The sequence below is a fragment of the Onychomys torridus genome, chromosome 7 (genome assembly GCF_903995425.1).
Source record: "Onychomys torridus chromosome 7, mOncTor1.1, whole genome shotgun sequence".
NCBI classification, from domain to species: domain Eukaryota; kingdom Metazoa; phylum Chordata; class Mammalia; order Rodentia; family Cricetidae; genus Onychomys; species Onychomys torridus.
This window is the reverse complement of record NC_050449.1, coordinates 34,300,527-34,324,955: the sequence shown is the minus strand read 5'-3', so window position 1 is coordinate 34,324,955 and position 24,429 is coordinate 34,300,527. Positions and strand designations below refer to the sequence as shown.

The 24,429-nt window shown below is 43.1% G+C and overlaps 1 protein-coding gene across 1 annotated transcript in view; it reads left to right on the top strand.

The window, feature by feature from the left end:
- Positions 1 to 685: 685 nt before the first annotated feature.
- Jhy (junctional cadherin complex regulator) overlaps positions 686 to 24,429 on the top strand; it is a 37,429-nt gene continuing 13,685 nt past the window's right edge. Inside the window, exons 1-3 of the mRNA XM_036191799.1 lie at positions 686 to 722; positions 3,805 to 4,143; positions 18,964 to 19,468. Of these exons, the coding sequence (XP_036047692.1) occupies positions 712 to 722; positions 3,805 to 4,143; positions 18,964 to 19,468 (855 nt within the window). The 5' untranslated portion in view covers positions 686 to 711. The remainder of the gene's footprint in view (positions 723 to 3,804; positions 4,144 to 18,963; positions 19,469 to 24,429) is intronic.

The window sequence follows — 24,429 nt, the reverse complement described above, 5'->3', positions numbered from 1 at the left end:
TTAAAGTTGTTGCCTTTGCTGTATGTGCACCTACAAACCCTGCAGAGTTTGATTTAGCTGGTCTTTAATGTTATGTCCCCCTAACTCTCCAGTTTGGATGCTATATGAGGTATTTTCATCATAGCTGTGACTAAATGATCATTATTTTGGCTTATAGTTCCAGCACGTCAAGGTGGAGAAGGCATGGCCTATCTAAGGGGCCGGCATGGCACATGCACGTCACATCCTGGGGTAACTGGAAAGCAGAGAACTCAGCAATAGGTTCTAACCCTCAAAGGCCAGCCCCAGTGACCCACCTCCACCAATCAGACCCCCCAGCCACAAACACACCACCAGCAGCCGGGAACCAGGTGTTCAAACCCATGAACCCGAGTGGGACGGTTCGGATTGAAGCTGTCACAGATGGGTAATAACGCATGCTTCCTTCAGGTGAATGTCTAAAGGTGAGGCTGCTGGGAACTACAGTGTGCCTGCATATCTCAGATAATGCCAAACCGTTTCCCAAAGTGCTAGCTACCCAGTTCACACTCCTGAGAGTCCTTCATCTGTGAAATTCCCTGGACCCTTGGAACTGGTGTGTGTTTGTCTGGCTGTTCCTTTGGGTATTCAGGCTTTTTGAGGCTCTCACACTCCTTATCCTCCAACCACTCCCTCTGACTGTCGTTATTCCCAGGGGGCATCATCAACGCGTGGCCAACCTTTCACCTTAAGATGCTGGAGTGGTGAGTGTGCTGTCCTGGGTGGCTTTCATTTTCCCTCTTCTGAATATTAGTGAATGAAGTTCCTTTCCCGATGAAGGTCAAATGCGTATTGGCCACTTGCTCTCTCCTTCCCTCCCTCCTCTCTTCTCTTCTTACCTCCCCTCTCCAGTCACTAACTGGGTGCCTTTCTCCCTGGTGTGTGGGTATTGCCTCCCCCAGCAGCATCACTGACGCAGGGCTGTGCCCTCCCTGCTTTTCCTCCTAGCCAGGGTCGGGGTGGCTGGACCTGAGCGTCCCGAGCCGAGGGTTTCCCCGCGCTGCGGGGCAGCAGGAGCGCTGGGCCCCGAGGCTCGGAGCGAGCGAGCGGCGTGGTGTTGGCCCCGGTCTCCAGGCAGCGGCGGGCGGGCGGGGCGGGAGCCGCAGCGGGAGCCCGGGCTGCGGAGGTTGCGGGGCCGGGGGCGCGGCCGCCCAGCAGCGCCGGCAGGTGACGGGCGGTTCCCGGCGGGTGGGAAGGGGCCGCGCGGGGCGGGCTGGACCGAGAACTCCGGGGCGGGCGCGAGGAGCCGCAGAGCCTGTGGTCCCGGAGGGAGGACCGCGCCCAGGCAGGACCGCGACCCCCAGGCCGGGCCGCCAGATCCCCAGCCCCGTGTCCGGGCCTCCTACCCGCCGCCTCCGAACCTTCAAACGTCCGCAGTAGCCGGTCCTGACCCTTAGATAGAGGCAACGGCGGACACCCCTGAGATTCCCCATGGGACAGCACCCAGCCCGTTCCAAACAGGGCAACTTTGGATCCGCTGTTCATCCTAAGCGGGCCTCCTTGTCCCCCTGCCCTAGCGGATGTGTCCCCAAGTAGTGGCCTGACAGAAGGCCTTCACGAGATCCCGGAGAGATGCTGGTTTCGTAGTCCCTAGATACTAGGGCTATGCCCAAGCCTTTCTTGTTTACTAAGAAGTGGATTATCGGTCAGGAATGGCAGAGGCCCAACCGTTTTTGTTTTGGTTTTTTTTTTTTTTTTCTTGAAATGTAGCCACTTACTACATTTATTCCAGGGATCAGCTCTTTTTATTTAATTCATTCATTCTCCCTCTCTCTCTCTCTCTCTCTCTCTCTCTCTCTCTCTCTCTCTCTCTCCCTCTCTCTCTCTCTGCCTGTTCACATTCTTCCCAAATTTTACCACTCGGTCAACAACTAAATTATTATCATATATGGCCATTACTTATTTATTACTATCAAGAAACCCTGGGTTCTCATTTAAGAAAAGACAGAATGAAGGGTCTATATCATTGTATGAAAAACAATTCTGAAATGAACTGTGATTTTTTTTTTCTTGCTGGAGTTACAGATTAAACTCTGGGTGTCATGTATGTTCTATCTGTGAGCTACACCCCCTAGCCCTGACTTTTTAAGCTTGTTTTTCAAGATTTCAAATACAGTGACCTTTTAAACAATCAAAACTGGTGTTTATAGGGACTTAGATTTTTAAATGTTTTCATGCTCAGTGCTTTCTAAAAGATACCCTGAAAAGCAAATGGTATTAAAATATGGCAGAATGCGATCGTACATATTAAATAAGAGACTGCAGGCAAACTTATCTAAAATTGGGCGATAATATATATATATATATTAGTCTACCAAGAAGAAATGTGGCGTTAAGCAGAGAATCGTTGCATGTTTGTTTAAGTACGAACACTACCTTTTGTCTGTTGTGTTTGTCAAGGTGCTGTCATCCAAGGACAGGACTGTGTCCTTGGAAACCCTAGCAACAAGGTCAATATAATAGTAATTCAAGGAACAGAAATCAGGTCAAGGTATTTAATTAAAAATTGGGTTTGCCAAAAGATCATGAGCAAGCCAGTCAAAACAAATTTGAGCATAGCTCCAATGATGAAGGTTTCTCACAAATTCTCTCTCTCTGACACACACACACACACACACACACACACACACACACACACAGAGCGTGAAGGCAGTGAGAGAAGATAAACCAAAAGAGAAACACTATGTAGAGATGAAAGGAAATCCAACCCCAACCATCATCTTCTAACTCTGTGTGAACTCAAAGCATTATTCTGTAAACTGTCTCATGGGTCACTATTGTAGCCTGTGGAGACTGAGGGTTCACTTGGAATCACACTCTTAAGTAAGTTAGAAGGAATGGACAGACTCCACTAACTCCTAGCTGTAATATAATGTAGGCCAGTCTCCTACCTACCCAGCTCTGCTCAAGGACAGCATCTATTCCAGGTAGGTGGATGTCTAGCCTGTGTTGTGAGTCACTCACTGACAGGATTCACAAACCTTTTGTTGAACAGTTTGGATTTGTTGTTGTTGTTTGTTTGTTTGTTTTTAGATAGGGTCTCATGCAGCCCAAACTGGCCTCCCTCCAGCGCCTGACCTTCCTCCTCTCCTCTCCAAAGTGCTACCATCATGCACCAACACACCTTGGTTATTGAACATTTTTAACCATTATTATTATTACACTGCTGTTATTGTTTAATACTGAGCTGAGATTGATCTCCATATAATGGCCACCAAATTATACACTCCTCTCTAGCAGCATCCTGGGTAGCAAAAGCCTTTTCTAAATGATGGAGCCATCTATGGCTGCTACTGAACAGGATGTGTACACACACACACACACACACACACACACACACACACACTTGTCCTGGGCATTTGAAATAAAGCCACCAAAAGCACTGCTCACAATTAACCATTTGGCTTTGTTCCGGCTTGTTTGTAAGAAGCCCTTGGAAGCTGGAAACAGAATCTGCTTTCAAGCAGCCATTTGATTTCCTCAATAAAAACTCATTCGATTACTCAGGCTGCTTACGGGCCCTAAATCAGATGTGTTTCTGCAGAGAGAAAAACAATCATTTTTCCAATAGGCCTTCCTTGCTCACATACTCAAAAGGGTGCATTCAAAATCCTGCAGATAATATAACAAGGTTCTCTTTTTGACAAACATTGCCATTATGATTTCAGTAGCCACTGAGTAACATAAATATAATTTTTAAGCAATGCTTTTGACAGCCACAATTATAAATGTTAGCTAACTGCTTCTGTTAACAAGTGCGTTTCTGCTCATGTTTCTATTTTTCAGGATGAGTAAATATAAACCAGTTCCCAAGCTCTCCAGTCAGTCTCCTGTCCATCATACCAATCTGAGGACCCAGCCTTCAGGCAGAGCCTTTAAGAAAGAAGACTTAAGTCAGATTTCAAAAGACTCCTTAGAATCAGATTCGGAAAGCCTCCCCCAAGAGATTAAGGCCCAGTCCAAAGTTGAGGACCAAATCCAGGACAAAAATATGGAGCCTGACAGCTTAGAAGAGGACAGCCCTGACCAGGAAAGCCTGAGTGAGCCAGAAGAGGAAGTAAACAGAAAAACAGCTCACAGGGCCAACAAGGAAGACCTGGGAGCCCAGGGTGGTATGAATCACAGGTAAGGAACTGGCCTGTGAAAGGAGTAATGTTGATTCATCTCTGGTACCTTACCAGGTGAGAAAGGATGGGCTGTCCTAGTGAGTAATGTGAAGAAGCAGGTCTCCAAGCAATTAAGGGCAGCATGGCTCTTGGTTTCACCACATTCTCCCCCACCTCTTCTTCCTCCTCCTTCTCCTCCTCTTCCTCCTCTTTTTTTTTTTTTTTTTCGAAGACTGGGTTCCTCTGTGTTATAGTCCTGACTGTCCTGGAACTCTAATAATGTCCTGCTATTAATGATTATTACAACAGTATCAATACTGTAGAATTTTTTAAAGACCGTTTTCACTCGGTTTTTTCACTGTAATTATGTAGGGAAGGGACTGTGGTTCCTACATTAAAACTGGGGGAAATGAGGTTAACGAGAAGAAATAATTTGTCTAAGCTCATAGTGATTCGAAGGCATGTTTTTTCTTTTGTTATTAACGGCACGTTTTACTGTTTTTCTTTGTTTTCTGGTTCTATGGACCAAACACAGAGCCTTGGGCATAGTAGGCAAGGACTCTGCCACTGAGCCAGACCCACACCTGTAAGCCTTTTGACTGTGAAAAATATATATCGTTAAAAAAAATACAGGAGAAAAGATGTCACAATCCTTAATGTCATATTTATATTAGATTATTTTAGAGTCATAATCATAAATATCATTCACTCATTTCCTTGCTGGGGCTAGAGAGAAGGTTCGGTGATGAAGAATCCAAACTGCTTTTAGAGTTCGGTTCGCAGCACCCACAACAGCAGCTCGCTGCTGCCTATAACTCTAGCTCCAGAGGAGCTGACACCTCAGGCCTCCGAAGATGCCTGTATTTAACTACACATTCCTGTACACAGATTCACAGAGATACACGTGTCTGAAAAAGGAAAGGACTAGTTTCCTCCTATCCTTTCTCCGTCTTCCTCCACGGAAGTGATCAAAACTATACTGATGTGGCTGCACATCCTTTTTATCACCTCTTTACTTGTTCACTGCTTTCATGGGTGCCTAGAATTAGTGACGATGTACATATACATATACATATACATATACATATACATATACAATATCTCTATTCTCCTTGGTCAACATTGTGTCTTTGACATTTCCCTGCTATGCTTTGGTTTACCTTATAAGTGAGGTGTGCTGTACGGAAGAACAGCTTACTCACTTCCTACCGTGAGTCAGTCCTCTCACTGCTGAGATCAAACGCGTGACAAGAAGCTCCTTACAGTATGAAGAGTTGGTTTCGGCTTACATCTCCAGGGATGCAGTCCATCATGGCAGGAAGTCACCGTTGCAGGAGCTTGAGGCCGCTGGTCTCATGGCATCTACAGTCAGGAAGCAGGGAGGGGTGAAGGCTGCTGCTCAGCTCCTCCTTTTTAGTTGCCCAGAGGCTAGGATGGGTCTCCTCAGGTCATTTAACTTAGGAATCCCTCGCAACTACGCTTTATTCTGGTTCCCTGCTTGATTCTAGTTCCTGCCAAGCTGACAGCCGACACTAACCATCCATCATATCTACTGATGAATAGATTTAGGTTGCTCCAATTCTTATTTCACACGAGTGTCTTTGTGCATCTTTCTGTGGCTTGCTGGATGCGTGAACTCCGTCAGGGTACGTGTATGCAGAAATGCAATCATAGACTCTTAGGAGAAGGAATGTGTGCCCACAGTGTCTGTGGTGGCCCAGACATCTTAAACCTCTGCATTCTGAGAGGGTATAACGTTCTCCTTTTGTTAAATTTCAATTGCTTTCCCTTCAATGACTGATTCATTTCATTTAACAAAATAGCATATTTTTCTGTACCTGTAATTATGAACTTGCCTTATGCTACACTGTAGTCCAGTGTCTAGAGATTGCTACAGTGTGATTATCTAAGACTATGGGTAGACACCAGCATCCTGGGTGATTTGTTTTTATAATCAATGTTTTAACTGATATAAATAAATATATATGAAAGAATTGACAGAGCTCAGTGACAGATTAGCTATAGGGGTTCAAGGAACAAAGGAAGGCACTGATAAAGTGTAATAACAGTTATCTCACATAGAACTTTTCTCATGGACTACATACTTTACATATGTTACCTCGTCTAATCCTGTGGAGTCCAAGAAGGTAGATATTATAGTCAGCCTACCATGAAGGTTGTCAGTGAGGCTTCAGGATGTTGCCTTATGTCCACTCGTTGTACCTAGTGAGTACTTGAGCAGAACACCCAGGCAGTCTGATTTGGTGCTCTATATTTTCATCCTGGCTCTGATGTGGAAGATCTATCATCTTCCTGATAGGAAATGGTAATAGTTTTAATTATAGAAATGAGGACATCAGGCTGGGCATGTGGCCTTTAATTCCAGCACTCAGGAGGCAGAGCCAGGTTGATCTCTGTTAATTTGAGGCCAGCCTGGCTACAGATCGAGATCCAGGTCAGGCACCAAAACTACACAGAAAAATACTGTCTCGAAAAACCAAAAAAAAAAAAAAAAAAACCAAAAAACTGAAGACATCAGAAAGGAATTCCTTGCTGTTGCTTCTCATGCTTTTTTAATGTGTATGAGTGTTTTGCCTGCGTGTGTGTATGTACACCAATGTATGCAGTGTCCACAGAGTCCAGAAGAGGATGTCAGCTCCCCTGGACTGGAGTTAGAGATGGTTGTAAGCCGCCATGTGGGTGCTGGGCATCTTGCCTGGGTCCTCTGTAAGATCAGCGAGTGCTCTTAACCACGGAGGCATCTCTCCAGCCCAAGTCTTCTGCAGTGTACCAAGTTCCCTTGCCCGACTCCTAAGGTGAGGAAACCAAGACAAGAGTCCACCGAATGACCTCACTTCCACAGCCGTTGACGGCTGCTTCTTTTTGTACCATGCTTAGCAGGTGCCAGGCTTTAACCTTCTTTAAATTTCCCAGGAATAATTTGATTACTACAGAAGCCATCTCAAAATAAAGGTTATACTTCCAAAAAGTCAAAATTATGCTTGGATTCCTCTTCGGGTTCAGAGGCTCTTAGACAATTCTGTTTTCCTCTGACTGCCCTGCCTGGTCATGTTCAATGAGAGACTATAAACTGCAGGCAGGCTTAGAATGGACTCCATTTAGTTAGAATGTAGTGCTCCATTGACTGGATGAAAAAGGACCAGTTCTACACTACAAAGGAAAACAGAACTGAAGGATTTGTCCAAATAATGTCTCAAGAATGTGATTCAAGTGTGGTTGGGTATCGATTCTTTCTCTGCTTCATATTAGTTATATGGTTCTTTCATAGGTGTTCTGTCACTCAAATCTAAGTAGTTATGAGCCATGATACAAATAAATTGACCTTGGGCTTCAACATAAAATTGAAGCAGGCTTTCATTTCTGCAAGGTAGATGGCATTCTGGGGATTGTAGTTCAAAAAAAAATTAGTCCAGGCCTGGCCTTAAACCAAGACAAACCTTTCTTCTTGCTTTTATAAGCAATAGTTTTAAAAGCTACCTGACAAATCACTTAGCCCCACACTTAGGTTTTGATGTGACTAGAACCTCAAGAAGTCAAAGCCACAGTTCAGGGTCTATGGATTAGAGAAAACCCTTTACTTAATGGAAATTGGAGCAGCATTGACAGGGGTGAATGAATCAAGAGTGGAGAGAGGATCATCGTGTGGTAATCCTTAAGCCCCACTCCAGAATGAGCCTTGTGACACTCAGCACTCACGAAGAAGAAGATCAATGTAATGCCCAGGGCATCAGAAATAACCTCTTTAGTTTGAAGCCTTCTAAAGTCTCCTGCATTTAAAAAACGAAAGAAAGAAGATCAGAAAGTTGCCATCCAGTATCTAGCATATGTGCTTAATACCGTCTTGTTTGTAGGAAAATTTATATAATTCTTTCAATTGGAGAGCTATTTGCTTCCTGTGTTACTTCTTTTATCTTAGTTGGAGCCTCTAGATAGGCTTAATTTAATTTTAAAAACTTAGTCCTTAATATGGTGCTAGGGAGTGAACTCAAGACTAGAGCCTCTGCCTTGGGCATTACCATGACTTTGCCGATAAGAAATCGAAGCTCTCAGGCATGTGCTGAGCCGGTAAGCTTCTCGATGACTCAGCCCAAGGCTCCCACTGTGAACATGTAATCATGGATCTAAGCATCTTACAAACATCAAGTGTTTACGTAGCACCAAGCCTGGTGACCTGAGTTTGATCCCTGAGACCCATAGAGGAGAAGGAAAGCACCCACCCCATACGTTGTTCTCTGACCTCCACATGTGCAGTGGTGTGCACCCACACACACATAAAACGAATAAGTCAACGTAGTAAAATGAAATATGCAATCATGGATTCCACTTTACTAACTAGTAGAACATTGGATATAGGACTGTTGAGATGGTTCAGCAGGTAAAGACACCTGCTACCAAGCCTGAGGACCTAAGTTTGATTCCTCTGGATGCACATCGGGGAAGGAGAGGACCAACTCACACAAGCTGTCCTCTGACCTCCACACCCGCACTGATTGACATGTGCACACGCACACACACACAAAGGTAATAATAATAGAAGATAGAACCATCTCCGGATGGACTAAGCTGAAGCCAGAGTAAATGAAGCCAAAGTAGATGTGCATGTGGAATTATGCATTTTTATAAAGCAACAAAGTTGTCTAAAGGATATTGAGTCCTCGGAATAAGTAGACATGTACTGTGTTTCTCCTTGGACAATGAGGTCAGGGATCACAGTGGCCTCTATTCTTTTCTGTCTGAATGTATGCCTGCACACCAGAAGAGGAAATCAGATCTCGTTATAGATGGTTGTAAGTTGCCATGTGATTGCTGGGAATTGAACTCATGAACCCTGGAAGAACAGCCTGTCCTCTCAACCTATGAGCCATCCCTCCAGCCCTTAGCTTCTATTCTTAAGCAATTGCCCTGGGACACAGCCATGTGTACATTAGAGTGCTCAGTGGCTGTTTCCTCTCATATCACCTGGAAACCACAGTATCCGTATTCAAAGGGTTGTGTCCTATCTAAGGACAGGTAGGTACTAACAGGAGGCAGGTAGCACGGTGGGCCATTACCAGTTCAGTTAAGTATTCAAGAACTATTGGAAAGGGGTGGGGGACTGACTTGGTAATAATCAAACTTTTAAAAACTGTGTTATAGGATACATTCCCCGCCCCCTTGGGTGCTTTAAAGTACGTTGCTCCTAGTAATAATACAAGAATCAGGAAAAGTGTTGCATGATGAATGTTAGGGCTTGAAGGGGAGTGTTGAAGAGTTGAAACAAACAGAGAGGATCAAGACAGCCTTAGTGATGATCAAATATCTCGAGTTCCATTCCTCCCAAATTTCTCCAGCTCTTTTCCTTTCTTTTTTTCCTTCCAGCTGTTTTCTAGAACTTGGGAAATATTCAAGCTGAGATTAGACTCATGTCCCTTATAAGGGTTGTGTGGTTTTTTTCCTTCAGCAACTGGGAATGTAAGAAAAACATTTAAGACTGGTTCTAATGTTCTAGGATTATGAAGACCATTCCAGAAAGTTATGGGAATTGCCTTTCATTCTTGCTCATTTCTAATGTCTATGTTAATAGCTATTTCTGTTGATAGGTAAACTTTCCATTTAAGGCCGTTGGTTGGTCAATCTCTTTAAATGTATCACCCTGTATACCACATTCTAGGAGTCCTAAATGATTTGGAGTGGGGGGAATAGCAGCTAAAACCTTAGTTATTTCAAACCATGTGGGGAATAGTTACATCAGAGTGGTGTTTTTGTTGTAGGTATTAGCTGTTTCTGCTTTACATTCATTCACGGGCTCACTAACTTCTTCTTAGTTAAACCCTCAGAGGAGGTGTGAGGCTATCATGACAGGTGGACTGTCATAGAGGAAGTAAAGAGTGTGTGGAAGCATGGATTATGTCTATTAAAGGCCAAGCTCCTGCCAGAAATGCTAAAGCCATAGAGACTCATGGGGACTCTCCATTATTGCCCCCAGAGGTATCTGCTAGTTCCTTACTTGTTTATTTCCAAACTAGGGTATGTTTTTGTGCTCAAGTAAGTAAGCAACCAGTTTAAAAAAAAAAAAAACCCTAGAAAGTACAATTTATTACCCACAATCCTGTGAGTTTATCAAGAATATTATAGCTTTAAAGGGATAGGTCAGTTTATGATCTGCTTCCACCTCCTCACAAGTTGAAAAAAATAGAAAACTTTGATTGGTATAGTTTTCAACCTCCTTTCTTAAAAATTTTATTTATGTGGGGGAACACATGTATCATGGTGCAGTCACAGAAATCAAAAGACACCTTTTGGGGTGGGTCACGTGGGTCAGGAGGAAAGAATGCCTTTATTTGTGGATCCATTTGGTCATTTGAGGCAGAGTTTCACTGTGTGGCTTAAGCTGGGCTTGAACTCATGGAAGTCTTTCCTAAGGGCTGAGATTCCCACTGTGAGTCATCAAACCCAGTTTAATAATTTTTAGTTCTAGTTTTTATAATCTTGTTAGTAAAAATGTATTACATTTAAATGAAGTGATTTCCCCAGTACTTACTAGCATTGAGAAGTTTTATACAATAAGCCCACCCTAGCTCATACAGTGATAGATTCTCAGAACTTTCAGAGTCTGGAAGGTCAACCAGTTTTCCTGTTAAACAAAAGGTGGAGCCATGGCCTAGAGAACTAGAGAGAGTTGCTCAAGCTTACACCATTGATCAGTCAGTGACAGAACCTGGTCACAGGGTGTCTTAGTTTCTTTTCTATTGCTGAGAAGAGACACTGTGGCTGAGGGAACTTATTGAAAAAAAATCATTTAATTGGGGTTTTCCTTACAGTTTCAGAAGTTGAGTCCATGGTCATCATGGCAGGAAGCATGGTGTCGGGCAGGCTTGGCACTGGAGCAGTAGGTGAGAGCTTACATTTGATCCACAAGTTTGTAGCAGAAAGAGGCTAAGCCTAGCATGAGTATTTGAAACCTCAAGCCCCACCTCTTCCAACAAGGCTACACTTCCTAATCTTTCCCAAGGCAGTTCCACCAACTAGGGAGTAAGTATACAAATATATGAGCCCACAGTGGCCATGAGCATCCAAACCACCACACAAGGGAAGACCTGTCCAGTGTTTTTCCCCTGTTGTCAAATACAAATGTCAATACCACTAATCTGATATTTAAAGCATAAAATGTGCGCTGTCTAAAGAAGGTATGAATACCCCCAAAGTCTTAAAAGTGGAGGCCGTGGGCTAGGGATGTGGTTCAGTTGCTAACATGCTTGCCAACATGCACAAAGCTCTGGGTTCAATCCGCAGCCCTGAAGAAACTGGGCATGGTGGTGTATATTGTAATCCCAGGACTAAGGAGTGTGAGTCAGAATGGTCCAAAGTTCATTCTGAGCTAATAAGAAGTTCAAGGCTAGACAGCCACCTCAAAAGAAAAATCTCTACTCTTAAGCATTGTTTTGGTGAGTAAAAGGAACACTCAAACTTTTCATAGACAATGTCCACAAGTCATGTCATAAACCCTCACTTGGAGAGAGAAAATGTAGCTGCAAATGCTGTGCCACAATTACCAAAAATTTTGAGGAGCCCCACCTTACTCATGAAGAAGGAGGAGGAAGAAGATGAAGAAGAGAAAGAAGAGGAAGAGGAAGAAGGAGGAGAAAGGAGAAGAAGAAGGAAGAAGGAGGAAGGGAGGGGCTGGAGAGATAGCTGGGCAATTAAGAGCACTTGCTCTTTCGAGGCCCTGAGGTTTGGTTCCCAGAACACACATGGTGCCGCGCAAGCCTCTGTAACTCCAGTTCCAAGGGATCTGATGCCCTCTTCTGGCCTCTTTAGGCATTGATGCAAGTGGTGCATACATATACATACACCCACACACGTAAAATAAAAAAAATAAAAATTAATAAGAGGAAAAGGCTACACCTTTTTGAGTTAGGCATAGAGGTCCAGGAAGCAGCTACAGAGCTAAAGGGAAAGAGCTTCAGAGAGAACATTTTTTAAAAAAGTTCAAAGTACTAGAGAAAGAATACTTATGCTCTGGCCACCATGTAAAAGAAATAGATAGGAAAAAGAAAAGGGGGAAATACACCTTTCTGAGTCAGGGTCTCAACTTTTAAGACATTTGGGTATTTAGGTTTTCTTTAGACAGTGTATTTTACATTTTAAATATTAGATTAATGGTGTTGGAATTTATATTTAACATCATGGGAAAATCAATAGACCTACTTAACAGAGTCTCGTGTCAGGCCTGTAGTTACTACATGAAAACCAAGGTTTCTGGGAAAGAAAGGTACATTATCTCCTTAAAGGGATAATTGTTCTTCTTAACATGGCATTAAGGGAATCCACCTTCCTGAGGGGTTGCTCCTTAGCCAGATGACTGATCGACTCAACTGGATTGACTTTTATGTTTTGAGTAGCTTGGAATGTTAGGTTCATACCCAGACTAGAGATAGACTCCATTGACCAGGAGAAGCTTTTCCTTAACGGGATTCAGCAGAACCCTGGTCCAGACCACTATAACAATACAGCATTTCTCGGGACGGTGGAGCCTTCCTCCTGCTTAACTGTCATCTCAGTAGAGTGAGGTGCTAGGATTGTACATTGAGATCACTAGCACGTGCTGTCTAGATCATTTATTCCCCCTTTATTCACCGACCACCCTGAGTTGAAATTGGTCCTAGCAATAACTTGGCACAAATGTCTGGTTATAACAATCACAAATATTTTGTTGAAGCCCAGTGTGGTGGAGCTTTAATCCCAGCACTTGGGAGGCAGAGGCAGGTGGATCTCTGTGAGTTTGAGGCCAGCCTGGGCTACAGAGCGAGGATGACAGCCGGGACTATGTGGAGAGGCCCTGACAAAAAACAAACAAATAAACAAAACAACAACAAAAGAACACAAATCTGTTGCTGAAAAAAAAGGGATTTGGGTCAAAATTATCTAAATAATGTAATTGCTATAAGCAAAGTTCACTAAATAACAATTAGCCCCCTTCCCTTGAGTGTGTGTTATAGACAGGCTTTGCTTTCAGTTCATTGAACTATTATTTTTCCTATTAAAATGTTTAATTATTTAAGTAAAATAAATGCCTCCATTAAATGAAAATTTATGGGTTACAAATAATCTTCACAAAGTGTGTCTGTGGAAACACTTTATTTCATACCTGCAAAAGTGACTTTTTAATCTTTTAGATTTATTGCATTTTATTTCCCTAAACGCCATCGATGCGGAGAGCGAGATGAGGCAAGACTTAGCAATCTCAGAAACAATGGTGTTTTGTGGCTCCTTTAAAGAACATCACAAACTCTACACTTAAACAAAAATTGAATTTGCTGCTCGTGTGCATAAAAGATTTAATGGCATATAAATTGGGAATAATTATTCTGTTTCAAAGGATTAAATGAAATCTAAATCAGTAATAACATGTGCAGTTTTCTTCTAACTGCCTGCTTAACGTAGAGTGGTAAATAGGCAACAGCTACCTGACGGTGGGCTTTGCTTTTATTCTGCCCCTCAACAGGCAAAATGGCCAGTTATTGAATATTTTATTGTGAGTGCAAAGGATGTTAATTGAACTAGAAACATGCTCTAATTTTAGTAATTTTTTGATTGAATACAAACTGAGTATGAGGCTCTTCATTAAATGGAGATTTGATTTTATTTTGTTTGAAGTTATCACAGCACGGACTCAAACAGGGTCCATTAAAGGCAGCAAAGACCCCACTGAAATGCATATGAGATGCCCCCCCCCTCCCTCGCCTCTCTGCATCCGTTTCTAACCCAAGCCTCTGAAGAGGAGCCCCGACATCTGTTGTCTGAAGGGTAACAAAAGAGTTGTATTCTCATTGTCTGTGTGACCTTCCTGTTGGATGAGGAGGGGAAGAGGTGCATGTTTTGTGTGCAGATGATTGCCCGGGAAAGAGCACTTCACACTCATTTTGTCCCTGTGTGTTGACCCAGACTGCACAACACAATTGGGCTTCTTACCACACAAGCTTGGTACAATGGGCTCTTTTAGTATCATGTTCTGTTTCAACAATTCTATTTATTTCTGGGAAGCGTTACAGTTTTCCATGCACATGAATTTGAAAAAAAAAAAAAAAACAGCCTCCCATTAGTTTCAACACGGCTTCCATTTGAAACGGTGAGGGGTGTTTGGAGACAGCCATTGCCGGTGTCGATGGCCCTGAGTCATTAAAGCTTTCGTGGGAACCATGGTAGTTTTGGTTTTATTTCTATATAGTACTTGTTTCCCTTCTGACAATTGGTTCAGAAACATGTTTCTTGGCTGCTCATCTCTTCTTGTTTCCTCCCAGCCCCTTTCATATTGTTTAGTTTCAGCTTAAAACATCAAGCTCTGTAGGCGTGATGGTCTTCCAAGCTGCCTTTTCTTTTCTTTTCTTTTTTTTTTTTTTTTTAAGATTTATTTATTTATTACATACACAGTGTTCTGCCTGCATGTGTCCTTGCAAGCCAGCAGAGGGCACCAGATCTCATTACAGATGCTTGTCAGCCACCATGTGGTTGCTGGGAATTGAACTCAGGACCTCTGGAAGAGCAGTCAGTGCTCTTAACCTCTGAGCCATCTCTCCAGCCCCACCATTTCTTAAAGAAAGGCGATCTGTCAGGGCCTCAAAGTTACTGGTTTTCTGAAAGGTACAAAACAATTTAATTTTCTTACTTGTATCTCTCTTACCAAGTTTTAGTGATTGTTAAAATAGTTCATCATGTGGATTCACTGATATTTCTTAATCCCATTTCTAAATTTATGGTTCAGACATTTCCCATAGAACCTAAATTGTAACTAAAAACTGAATTTTTTTAAATGGGTGTTATATCTTTCAGGCCACTAGGGCACCATTTAGAGCCTTGAGCTCTTAAAATAGCTTAAGCCCTGGAGGGAGAAGGATCCCTTGAGCTCCATCATGAGGAAGCATAGTACACAACAACTGTGTTAGGTCCTGGAGACCGAGTGCAGTTGGCAGTGAGCAAAACCCAGCGACAGAACTCTTTGCTGTGTTCTCCGGGCTGCTCTTTACTCCGTCCTTACCCTGTGCCAGGTAAAGAGTCATTCACAGAGTATTCAGTGGCACCAGAAGTTGAGGGCAGGCAGTTCTGTCTTAGAGCTGCTGTCCTTGTACACTCCCCTGGAGCATCTCCCGGAGCCAGAAAACTCCGTGCCGTTGTGCAGAGAAAGAAGGTATCGTGTGCATCTAGGTGGCTGTCATTGTTTGATGCTGGTTCAATGCTGTGAGAAGTCCGAGTGCTCCAGTGTTTCTGATGTGGTCACCAGTGTAAAAAGAGGGGGAATACCTTCCCTTCAAACATTGAAGGCCCCTTGTGTTATCTTTCTGTGATTGTGACGAGATGCTTGAAACAGACACCTTAAAAAGAGACCCACTCAGGGGCTGGAGAGGTGGCTCAGAGGTTAAGAGCACTGGCTGCTCTTTCAGAGGACCCAGGTTCAATCCCAAGCAACCACATGGTGGTTCACAACCATCTATAATGAGATCTGGTGCCCCCTTCTGGCATGTAGACATACATGTAGGTGGTACACTGTGTACATAATAAATAAATAAACTGTAGGGAGGAAAAAAATGAGGTGCACTCTCTGGGCCTACTCTTGCATGGCACTCGACCCTGTTTCTTTAGGCCTGTGCCAATATGGAGGCAGGGGCTCCTGTGAGGGGCAGTCTGTTCACCCCCTGGAGCCTACGAAATGGAGAACCAAGTTCCAGCAGCCCAAAGGGTGTGGCTCCAGTGACTTAGTTTTCCCATGAGGCACTGTCTCCTAAAGGTTCAACCACTTCTTAGTGCTGTCACAAGTGGAGAACAAACCTTCAACACATGGACCTCTCTGGGGCATTTAAAATCCTCACTATAGCAACTACCTTAAAAGAAAAAACACCAGCTATACCAGTACATGAGTTATCTTAGGCTCACAGGATGACAAGGTTGGAGTGGGTTTTGAGATATTATTTAACAATTGAATATGGATCCCCTGGAACTGGAGTTACTGGTGGTTATGAGCCATCATGTGGGTCCTGGGAACTGAACACCAGGTCCTCTGTAAGAGCAACAAGTGCTCTTAGCCACTGACTCATCCCTCCAGCCCAGTGATGCCTCATCTGATCACCAAGAAGACCATTCTAAATGTCTTCAAAATAATGTGTGTGTAAGGCTGACCTGAAGCTCATCCCTTTGGCTGTCCTTAATTGATTACCAGTCTCTCTATAATTAAAATATAGCTAAGCCCAAACTCTTCCAGAGTTATGAGGTCCTTGCAGATGTGACCTCTGAGCCCCAGCCTTCCTCCTCCCTGCCTCCCTTTATCTGCAAAGCATCTGGTCTTGAGAAGCAAGGCTGCTCTCTCCCTCCATTCCTCTTTGCTGCTGTTCTCTCAGCCTGGTACACATTTCCTTAGCCAGAGGTCCAGGCCATGACTTCCTACCCAAAGCTCTCCCCAACCTCCTGAGAAACAAGCAAGGTCCCTCCTGAATCCAGGTCCTGTGGTCCCCACCAGAACAGGCATGGTTCCGCAGTGTTAATTGTTGAGTTTCTTTGTTTCCCCGACACTGTGCTACCTAACCACTGTATCTCCCCACCTCAGAAAGTGCTCAGGAAACACTTGTCAAACCAGTGAGTGACCTAATGAATAAAAGAATAAAGCTGAGTTTTTCCTTCCGGTAAACCATGGAAATGGAAATACAGCTTTTGTTTGTTTGAAGTTGGATTTGCTTGAAGATAATAATTGAGTTTTCTTCTCCAGGTAAACAACTGCAATTGAACCTTAGGTTACTTAGTAGAAGATAAACCCTATAATCATTCACTAATTTGCCCAGTGCAAGAAGCATCTTCATGTTCAGATTTTAATTATGTTGCTAATTTTTAAAATAAGTATCAACTGCTGTAATTGTGTCGGAATATTTATAGAGATCCAGTTATTCATTCTAGAAGCATTTAACTTGTATGCCCTAGAGCACTGCCCTGTACTGAGGCAGAGATTTGGGCAGGAAGACATACCAAAGTCCCTGCTGCCCAGGACTTAGTTAGGCAAGAATAGCATCATAGTGAAAAGTTAATGAACACGTGTGTGGAGCACAGAGCACTCTAAGATACACAGCTTCCTGTCGATCTTTAGTCAGCTGTGAGAAGTTGAAGAAATACCACAGCCCCATCTGACACACACTACCTTGAAAATGAAAGGTGAAAGGCCCAGTGTCCAATATGGAAGTTTGAAGGACAGACAACCCACAGAAAGGACCTACCCATCAGTGCCCTGAAGAGGGGCCATCTTGTGGTATTGGTGTGGGAGAAACAGTGAAGTCTGTTTTTTCCTGACAGACAGATCATTCTCCCTCTGGAATTCTGCTGGGGAAGAGCCCATCTAGGAAAAGGAAACATGCATCCCAAGGTTTTCCACCTTCTTAGGACAGCTGGAAAACTCTCAATGACAATTTAGTAAAGCCGACGAGTATCGGCTTCTTGTCCAGTTTTTGCTTTACATTGAATCAAAGAAATCTAGGTCCACATTAAGATGGGTAAATTAGCACTATAGAGACCATTAGTTTGTTTACCCAGCATAAAATTATGTCTTCTGTAAACGGGAATATCAAATAGCATAAAAAGCTGGGTGATTTACATTTTCTTTTTGATTAGAGGATTGCATCCACTGTCCTCAGCAAGGAAAAAATCTCTCCCATTTAGCTTCTGAAGATCAAAGAGGCCATTAAATATGTCATATTACCAGCTTTCTTCATTTTTTTTTTCTTTTTCGGTTAAGACTAGAGGGCTACTTTACAAATTGAGACTGTCATGGGCAGGAGGAAGGACTTTATTTGGGGTCTAGTTTACTTCCCTCAGACAGGACCATGTGCTTAACCTTAATTAAGTGAGACTGACCTAGAACTTGAGGCTCATGCTGACCTGTCCCCTGAGGCGCCTGCGCATGGCCCAAGACTGTGAGCCACAGTCTGAGTCTAAGCCTTGTGGGGTTTTCTGTGGAACATTGGATAAAACTCTATGGGCAAGAAGAAGGGAAAACCAAAATTCTTGGAAAGAAAGATGAGCCTGTGTAGACATTCAATTGGGATTAAAAACCTGGCTTTCATCCCGCCCGAGAGGAGAAATTCAAAGCGACATTAGGTACTTCCCTTCTTAGAGAGAAATAACCAAATATGCCTATAACCAGCTAAGGCGTGAATTGCTACGTTTTCTCTTCTTTCTTTTCCTTCCCCTGGCCCCTCTCTCTTCCTTCCTTTTTGAGACAGGGATTCATGTAGCCCAGGCTGACCTTCAATGCGCCTTTTAGTCAAGGATGACCTTTAACTTCTGAGTCTCCCACCACCTCCCCAGTGCTGGGACCTAAGGGTGCGCCACCGTGCCTAATGCCAGGGCTAGAACATTAGGCAAGCACTCTGTCAACTGAGCTAGGAGCCCCGCTGGCCTGTGTGAACTGTCCTTTTATCTTCAACAGGAGACACACCGGATCATCGTTGGTATGCCTAAGTGGTAGGACTCTTGGAACCATAGAGACCTGCTGGTTTAACGTTGCAGATTTCAGCAAACTTAGGGAGTTAGACCTTCTCTGTGGTTCTAATTTGAGTCTTCAATGCACCATCACCATCTAGATAGTGAAAGGGAAATCAGAGGGCAGAATCCGAGATTGAGTTTGAATAAAATGATGAAGTGAATAGAATGAGTTTTTTATTATTATTATTATTATTATTATTATTATTATTATTATAGTGAACTTTTTAGTGGATCTGTCTCAGTTGGGGACTGTCCCTTTAGGGAAAACCCCTGGGGATTTACCTTATTTAAGGACTTCTCATTTCTTTTCTGCTTTGGACAGCCATCATCATGCAGAAGACAAATACTCAGACCTCCGATATGATCCCAACTGGAAGAATAAGAAAGAGGAGGAGGCGCCATTGCCTGGGTCTGCTGATAGCTCTTCAGAAAGCCTGCCTCTGGCTCCACTCTACCCTTCCAGGGAACCGTCAATGGGACTCTCAGCAGGGAAAGGCCAAGAGAAGAGGAGTCCTCAGAGTGAAGTCTCCTTGCTTGGAAGTGAGTTCCTAAGCCCCAACTATGAGCGTGGCACCCGTCAAAATGAGTCCTTTTCAGAATTAAGCGACAGTGACCAGGAGGAGAAGTCCAGCAACCTCTCCCAGTACCTGAAGAGCTCAAGTTCACACAATGACGTGTTCCTGCCAGGATCACGAGGGCCCCGGAGAAGGAAGTCCAAACAATATTTTGTGGAGAAAAACAAGCTGACTCTGGGATTACCTACGCCTAAAACAGACTCTTACCTTCAACTTCACAATAAAAAAAGAGGAGAGACTCGCCTCGAACAGGTGCGTAGCTGCTCCTTAAGCATCCCTTCTGAGTTGCCCTGGGATTTGTATTCGTTTGAGATGGCTTGGATGTCTCTTCCTTCTGGGTGATGATGCCATAGTAACCACTTGCCTGGGTAGAGCAAATGCTTCCATACCAGCGCGAGCACGTGTGTGTGTGTGTGTGTGTGTGTGTGTGTGTGTGTGTGTGTGGAGGGTATGGGTGTGGGTGTACCTATGTGTGTATGTGGTTGTGGGTGAGGTCAGCTCGTGGCAATCACTTCTTTCCTCCTACCTTGCGGATCCTGAGGACCCACCTCAGGTCACCACCTCAGGTCACCAGGCTTGGTGGTAAGTGCCTTTACCAGCTGCATCACCTGGCTAGCCCAGCTGCTTCCTGTAGAAGGAACGTTAGAACCCTCCAAGTCCTTAAGAGCAAACTAAAACACGCCTGTGGTTTACAGTGCTGTAACTGTGACCATTCAATTACTCTATCTAAAATGTCTCCATTCAAAGACCCGTGAAAGATTCTAAATGTTTATTTTCTGTGTATGAGTGTTTGCCTGCATGTATGTCTGTACCCCACGTGTGTGCCTTGGAATGTATTCCTTCCGTGTGTTCCAATAGATGGAATGCAGGGCTGAACATTTAATCCCCTGCGTGGCCTGTCTTTGTTCTCACCTTAACATTGGTTGCAACCTTGCCAAGTGACCCAGCACATTGAAAGCACTAACGTGATGCATTCACCCCTAGAACCACAGCTCGCATAGGAAACGATTCTACACCCAGATTCTGTGTAGGTGCTGGGTCCTGGGTGCTGAGCTAGGGTTGTGTGGGGGGTGTTGTGAAGCAGAGCACAGCATGGAAGATTTTTCTTTTTAGTTATTCAAATGACTCTATATCTTACCAGTTCCCATTGATAATCACTGCACTGCCCCTCACTGTCCTGTACAAGCAGTATGAAATGACTGTAGCTTGGACTCTGCATATGTAAAAGTAGAAAGATAATGAATGCCCTCTTTCCCTCATCTGATCATTTTGAGAAGTTATTTTCCGAATGATGGGCCTGTGAGGAGCCAGGCACAGTGGTGCACACTTGTAGTCTCATCACTAAAAACCCTGGGGCTGGAGGATGAGGCTAGCCTGGACTATGTAACAAGACCTTGTCTGAAACACACACACACACACACACACACACACACACACACACACCTTCATTCACCACACATACGTATACATATTTCATGGACACAAATAAGGACCCCTTCAGCTCACCTCCTAGTGAATGTGCCGTACATCCTATAGACTCAAGTAAAGAGCCTGCCTGATCAGCAATCCAATGCTCCTAATGGAGAACAGCTTGGAATCCATCACCTATGAAGGTGGAGTCCCTTTCAAGGATTAGGAATATGTGATATCTCTGCCTTTGTAACTAGCAATAAAACACAGGAATGGGCACAGAACATTTAACTCAACATTTTTTTTGACTATTTGAAATGTAAATATACTTTTTGTTTCATAAAACTTCAGTGAAGTTTCAAGTTTCACTTAACTGCTGACTTAAACATCCAAATGAATTCAAGAGTGAAAATGTCTGTTGCTGGTTGTCTCTCCCAGCCTCGGGAAATACTTGTCATTGCCATATTGTTTCCTGTTTTGAGTCGATGTCTTGCTCTGTAGCTCAGGCTGCTCCTGGCTGGCTTCAAACTGGAGGCCATCTCAGCCTCACAGCACTCATCCTGCCTCAGCCTCTGGTGCACTAGGACCGCATCCGGCTCTTTCGGCTACGTTCTAACGTGTTCCTAGACAAGCTCGTCATGGAACAGGAAAGGGTGAGGCCAGAAGAAAGAATTCTACTTCCAGTACACGAGGAAAACAGATTTACCATGAACTTCGTGGCTGACTCCTTAGCTGCTAATTTTGGTAGTGGCTACAAGTTACTGTGGCAATCAATCTGCTAATTTTGGTAGTGGTTACAAGTTACTGTGGCAATCAATCGCCTCATAGCCTGGTCTTTTTTCTTTCTTTCTTTCTTTTTTTTTTTTTTTTTTTTGCTTTGGGAGGAAACCTTGAATTCATAGATTTTCTGTCTCTGAGCTCTTGACTTGCTGTTTGAAGGAGATGTTGTTTGTCCATCTTTGCTATGGGTTCAAATACCTTAATGCTAAAAAAATCCAAGATGGATTTTTTTTTCTTCTTACTCTTCTCTTTTTAAAAGGGTAGAGAGGTGTTAATATTGTAGCGTATAATGATATGTCATTTGTTTTATTGAATATATTCAGTAATACAGAAATTTGCGTGTTCTTTCTGAACTGTCACATAGAAACACGTGACAGTTTCTTCCACTGATGCATGGTTGATTTCCTTTGTTTGTCTTTTTTTTGGTCTAGTTTTGGTTTTTGAGACACAGTGTTGTATAGCCAATGCTGTCCTGAACTCTAGGTAGCTGAAGATGGCCTTGAACTCCTGATCCTGTTTGGTTGGGTGGTTGTATTTTTAATAAAAGTTAAAAAGTTAATTACTGCCAGGCAGCAGGGGTGCAAGCCTTTGATCCAGGAGGGAGAGTCAGGCAGATCTCTGTGAGTTCAAGGCCAGCCTCGTCTATAGAGCAAGATCCAGGACAGGCACCAAAACTACACAAACAAACAAAACAAAACAAAACAAAAAAAAAACCTCATTACTAAGTTTATAATAAATGATCATAATAAAGAAAGTTGTGTAAAATAAGAGTTAATGCTGGATCTGGAAAGAGGGAAATGGCTCAGTGGTAAGAGTATATGCCTTGCAAGCTTAAGGACCTAAGTTCAAATCCCCAAGACCCATATAAAAAGCCTGGCATGGCTATTTGTCCCTGTGACCCCAGCATGTGGAACAGTAAGAACAGACAGATCCCAAGAGCTCACTGAAGAAGGCCAGCCAGCTTAGACAAGACAGCAAGCTCCAGTTCAAGGAAAGACCCTGTCTCAAGACAATAACGAGGAGAATAACACAGAAAAACAGGGTTTTTTAAAAAACTTTTTATTGATTCTTTGTGGATTTCAAATCATGAACCCTGATCCCTTTCATCTCCCCATCCCCTTGCTCCACCCTCTGCCCTTGCAACCTCCCCACAAACAAACAAACAAAAAACCCAAAATTTAAAAGTCAAACAAACAAAAAAGAAAATTCAACCAACCAACCAAAGAAACAAACAAACAAAAAACAAATAAGAAAAATCTAGGCATGGAAGCTGTAGTGTGGCCCAGGAGTCACACAGCATACCCTTTTGTCCATACATCTTTGTAAGTGTTCACTGCAGTGAGTCATTGGTCTGGTTCAAGGCCTCTGACACTCTTAAGTTATGTTCTGGTATACACCCCCACATGCACAACACACACATGAGCAATGAACGGTGAAGCCCTACTGGATGTTATAATGTATTATAAGGCTTCAAATACGAGGATAATATTTAATACATACATAGACAGAAAAATTGAACACAATAGAATGTGAAATCTAGAAACAGAACCTAATTGTGCATTGTGTGGTACAATGAGAAATGCTATTTCTCATTCAAACTATTCAAAAGAGCAGCCTGGGGAAGCCCAAGGGAAACAGTAAACTGGATTAATATACCCATCATACAAAATAATTCCAAATAGGCCAAATGTTTAATTATTAAAATTAAACCATCCAAACACTAGAAAAAAAAAGAACATGAGCAGATCCTCTTAAGACTCAGAAATATTTAAAAATCTAGATTACCTAAGAGATTAATAATTTGGCTGTGTGTGTATTAAAAACATCCATCATTGAAAACTATAAACAATGTGAGAATGTAAGACACAAACTAGGAGAAATTAGTATCCCTAATTCCTACCACAGGTAAAACTCTACATCTAATAGGTAAAGACATCCTCCTCCTTGTCAATAAGAGGGAGGCTGAAATCACTTCCAAACGTACCAAAAAGCTTTAGGATGGGCAAGTCCCAGAGACATTAACACACAAAGCTCTTGAGCACTTGTGAACATACTCAGTGTCTGTCCCTATAAGAGAAGAGCAAATTAATACTGCATTGAGATTCATTTCCACCTATAATTAATCCGTATTTTCACCTGTTGATGAAAATGTACAGTAATGCCAGGAAGAGAAGAAATCAGCATAACCAGAATAAAGGCCAATTTATGTCTATGTAAAATACAATTACCCTGCCAGAGAAACCCGAATATAGTATCTAAACGCAGCCACAGTTGCTTGGCTCTGCCCTGTGCTAGCTGAGTGACCTTGTGCAAGCTATTAAACCTCTTTGTGCCACACAGCTTTCTGGTCTATAAAGGAGATAATAACAGCATTTTCCTCATAGGGTTGCTAAGACTATCAAATGGTGTACAGAGCAGGCTTAGATTACAGCCTGGATCACAGTAAGTGCTGCATATGATTTTGTAATTAGTATTTTTATTTGGCCCCACATACTCCACTCCTGGGAATTTGTCCTAGATAGATGTGTGCAGTCTTGAAAAAGCAACTATACGAGATGATTCATTTCAGCCTTGTTTGTGATATCAAAAGATCAGAAGCCACCCAAATAGCTGTCATTTTGGAGGGGGGGGGGTTAAGGAAGTTATGGTAGAGCGGCACAGTAGAGCACACTGTGACGGCTTAAGAAACAAAGACCCACTCTGAAATGCTTTGGTCAGTTTAACAGGATTTATCAGGAAATTCAAGGAGTGGAACATGCAGAGACAGTAAAAAAAAAAAAAAAAAAAAGAGGAATAAAAACACATATCAAGTTGTTGAGTTGCACAAACCTGGGAAATTGAGGCAGGAAGATTGTAAGTTTTAGGTCTAGACAAGGCTATATAGTGAGACACTCTGGAACCCTGTGTAAGTGATTACTAGAAAAAATCTAGTAGGGGCAGGGGGCAGGCATAGCTTTCTACCTTGTGCCCTCTTATGCCTGTGGGGTTTTCTTTCTTTTTCTTTCTCTTGCTGTCTGTTTTGA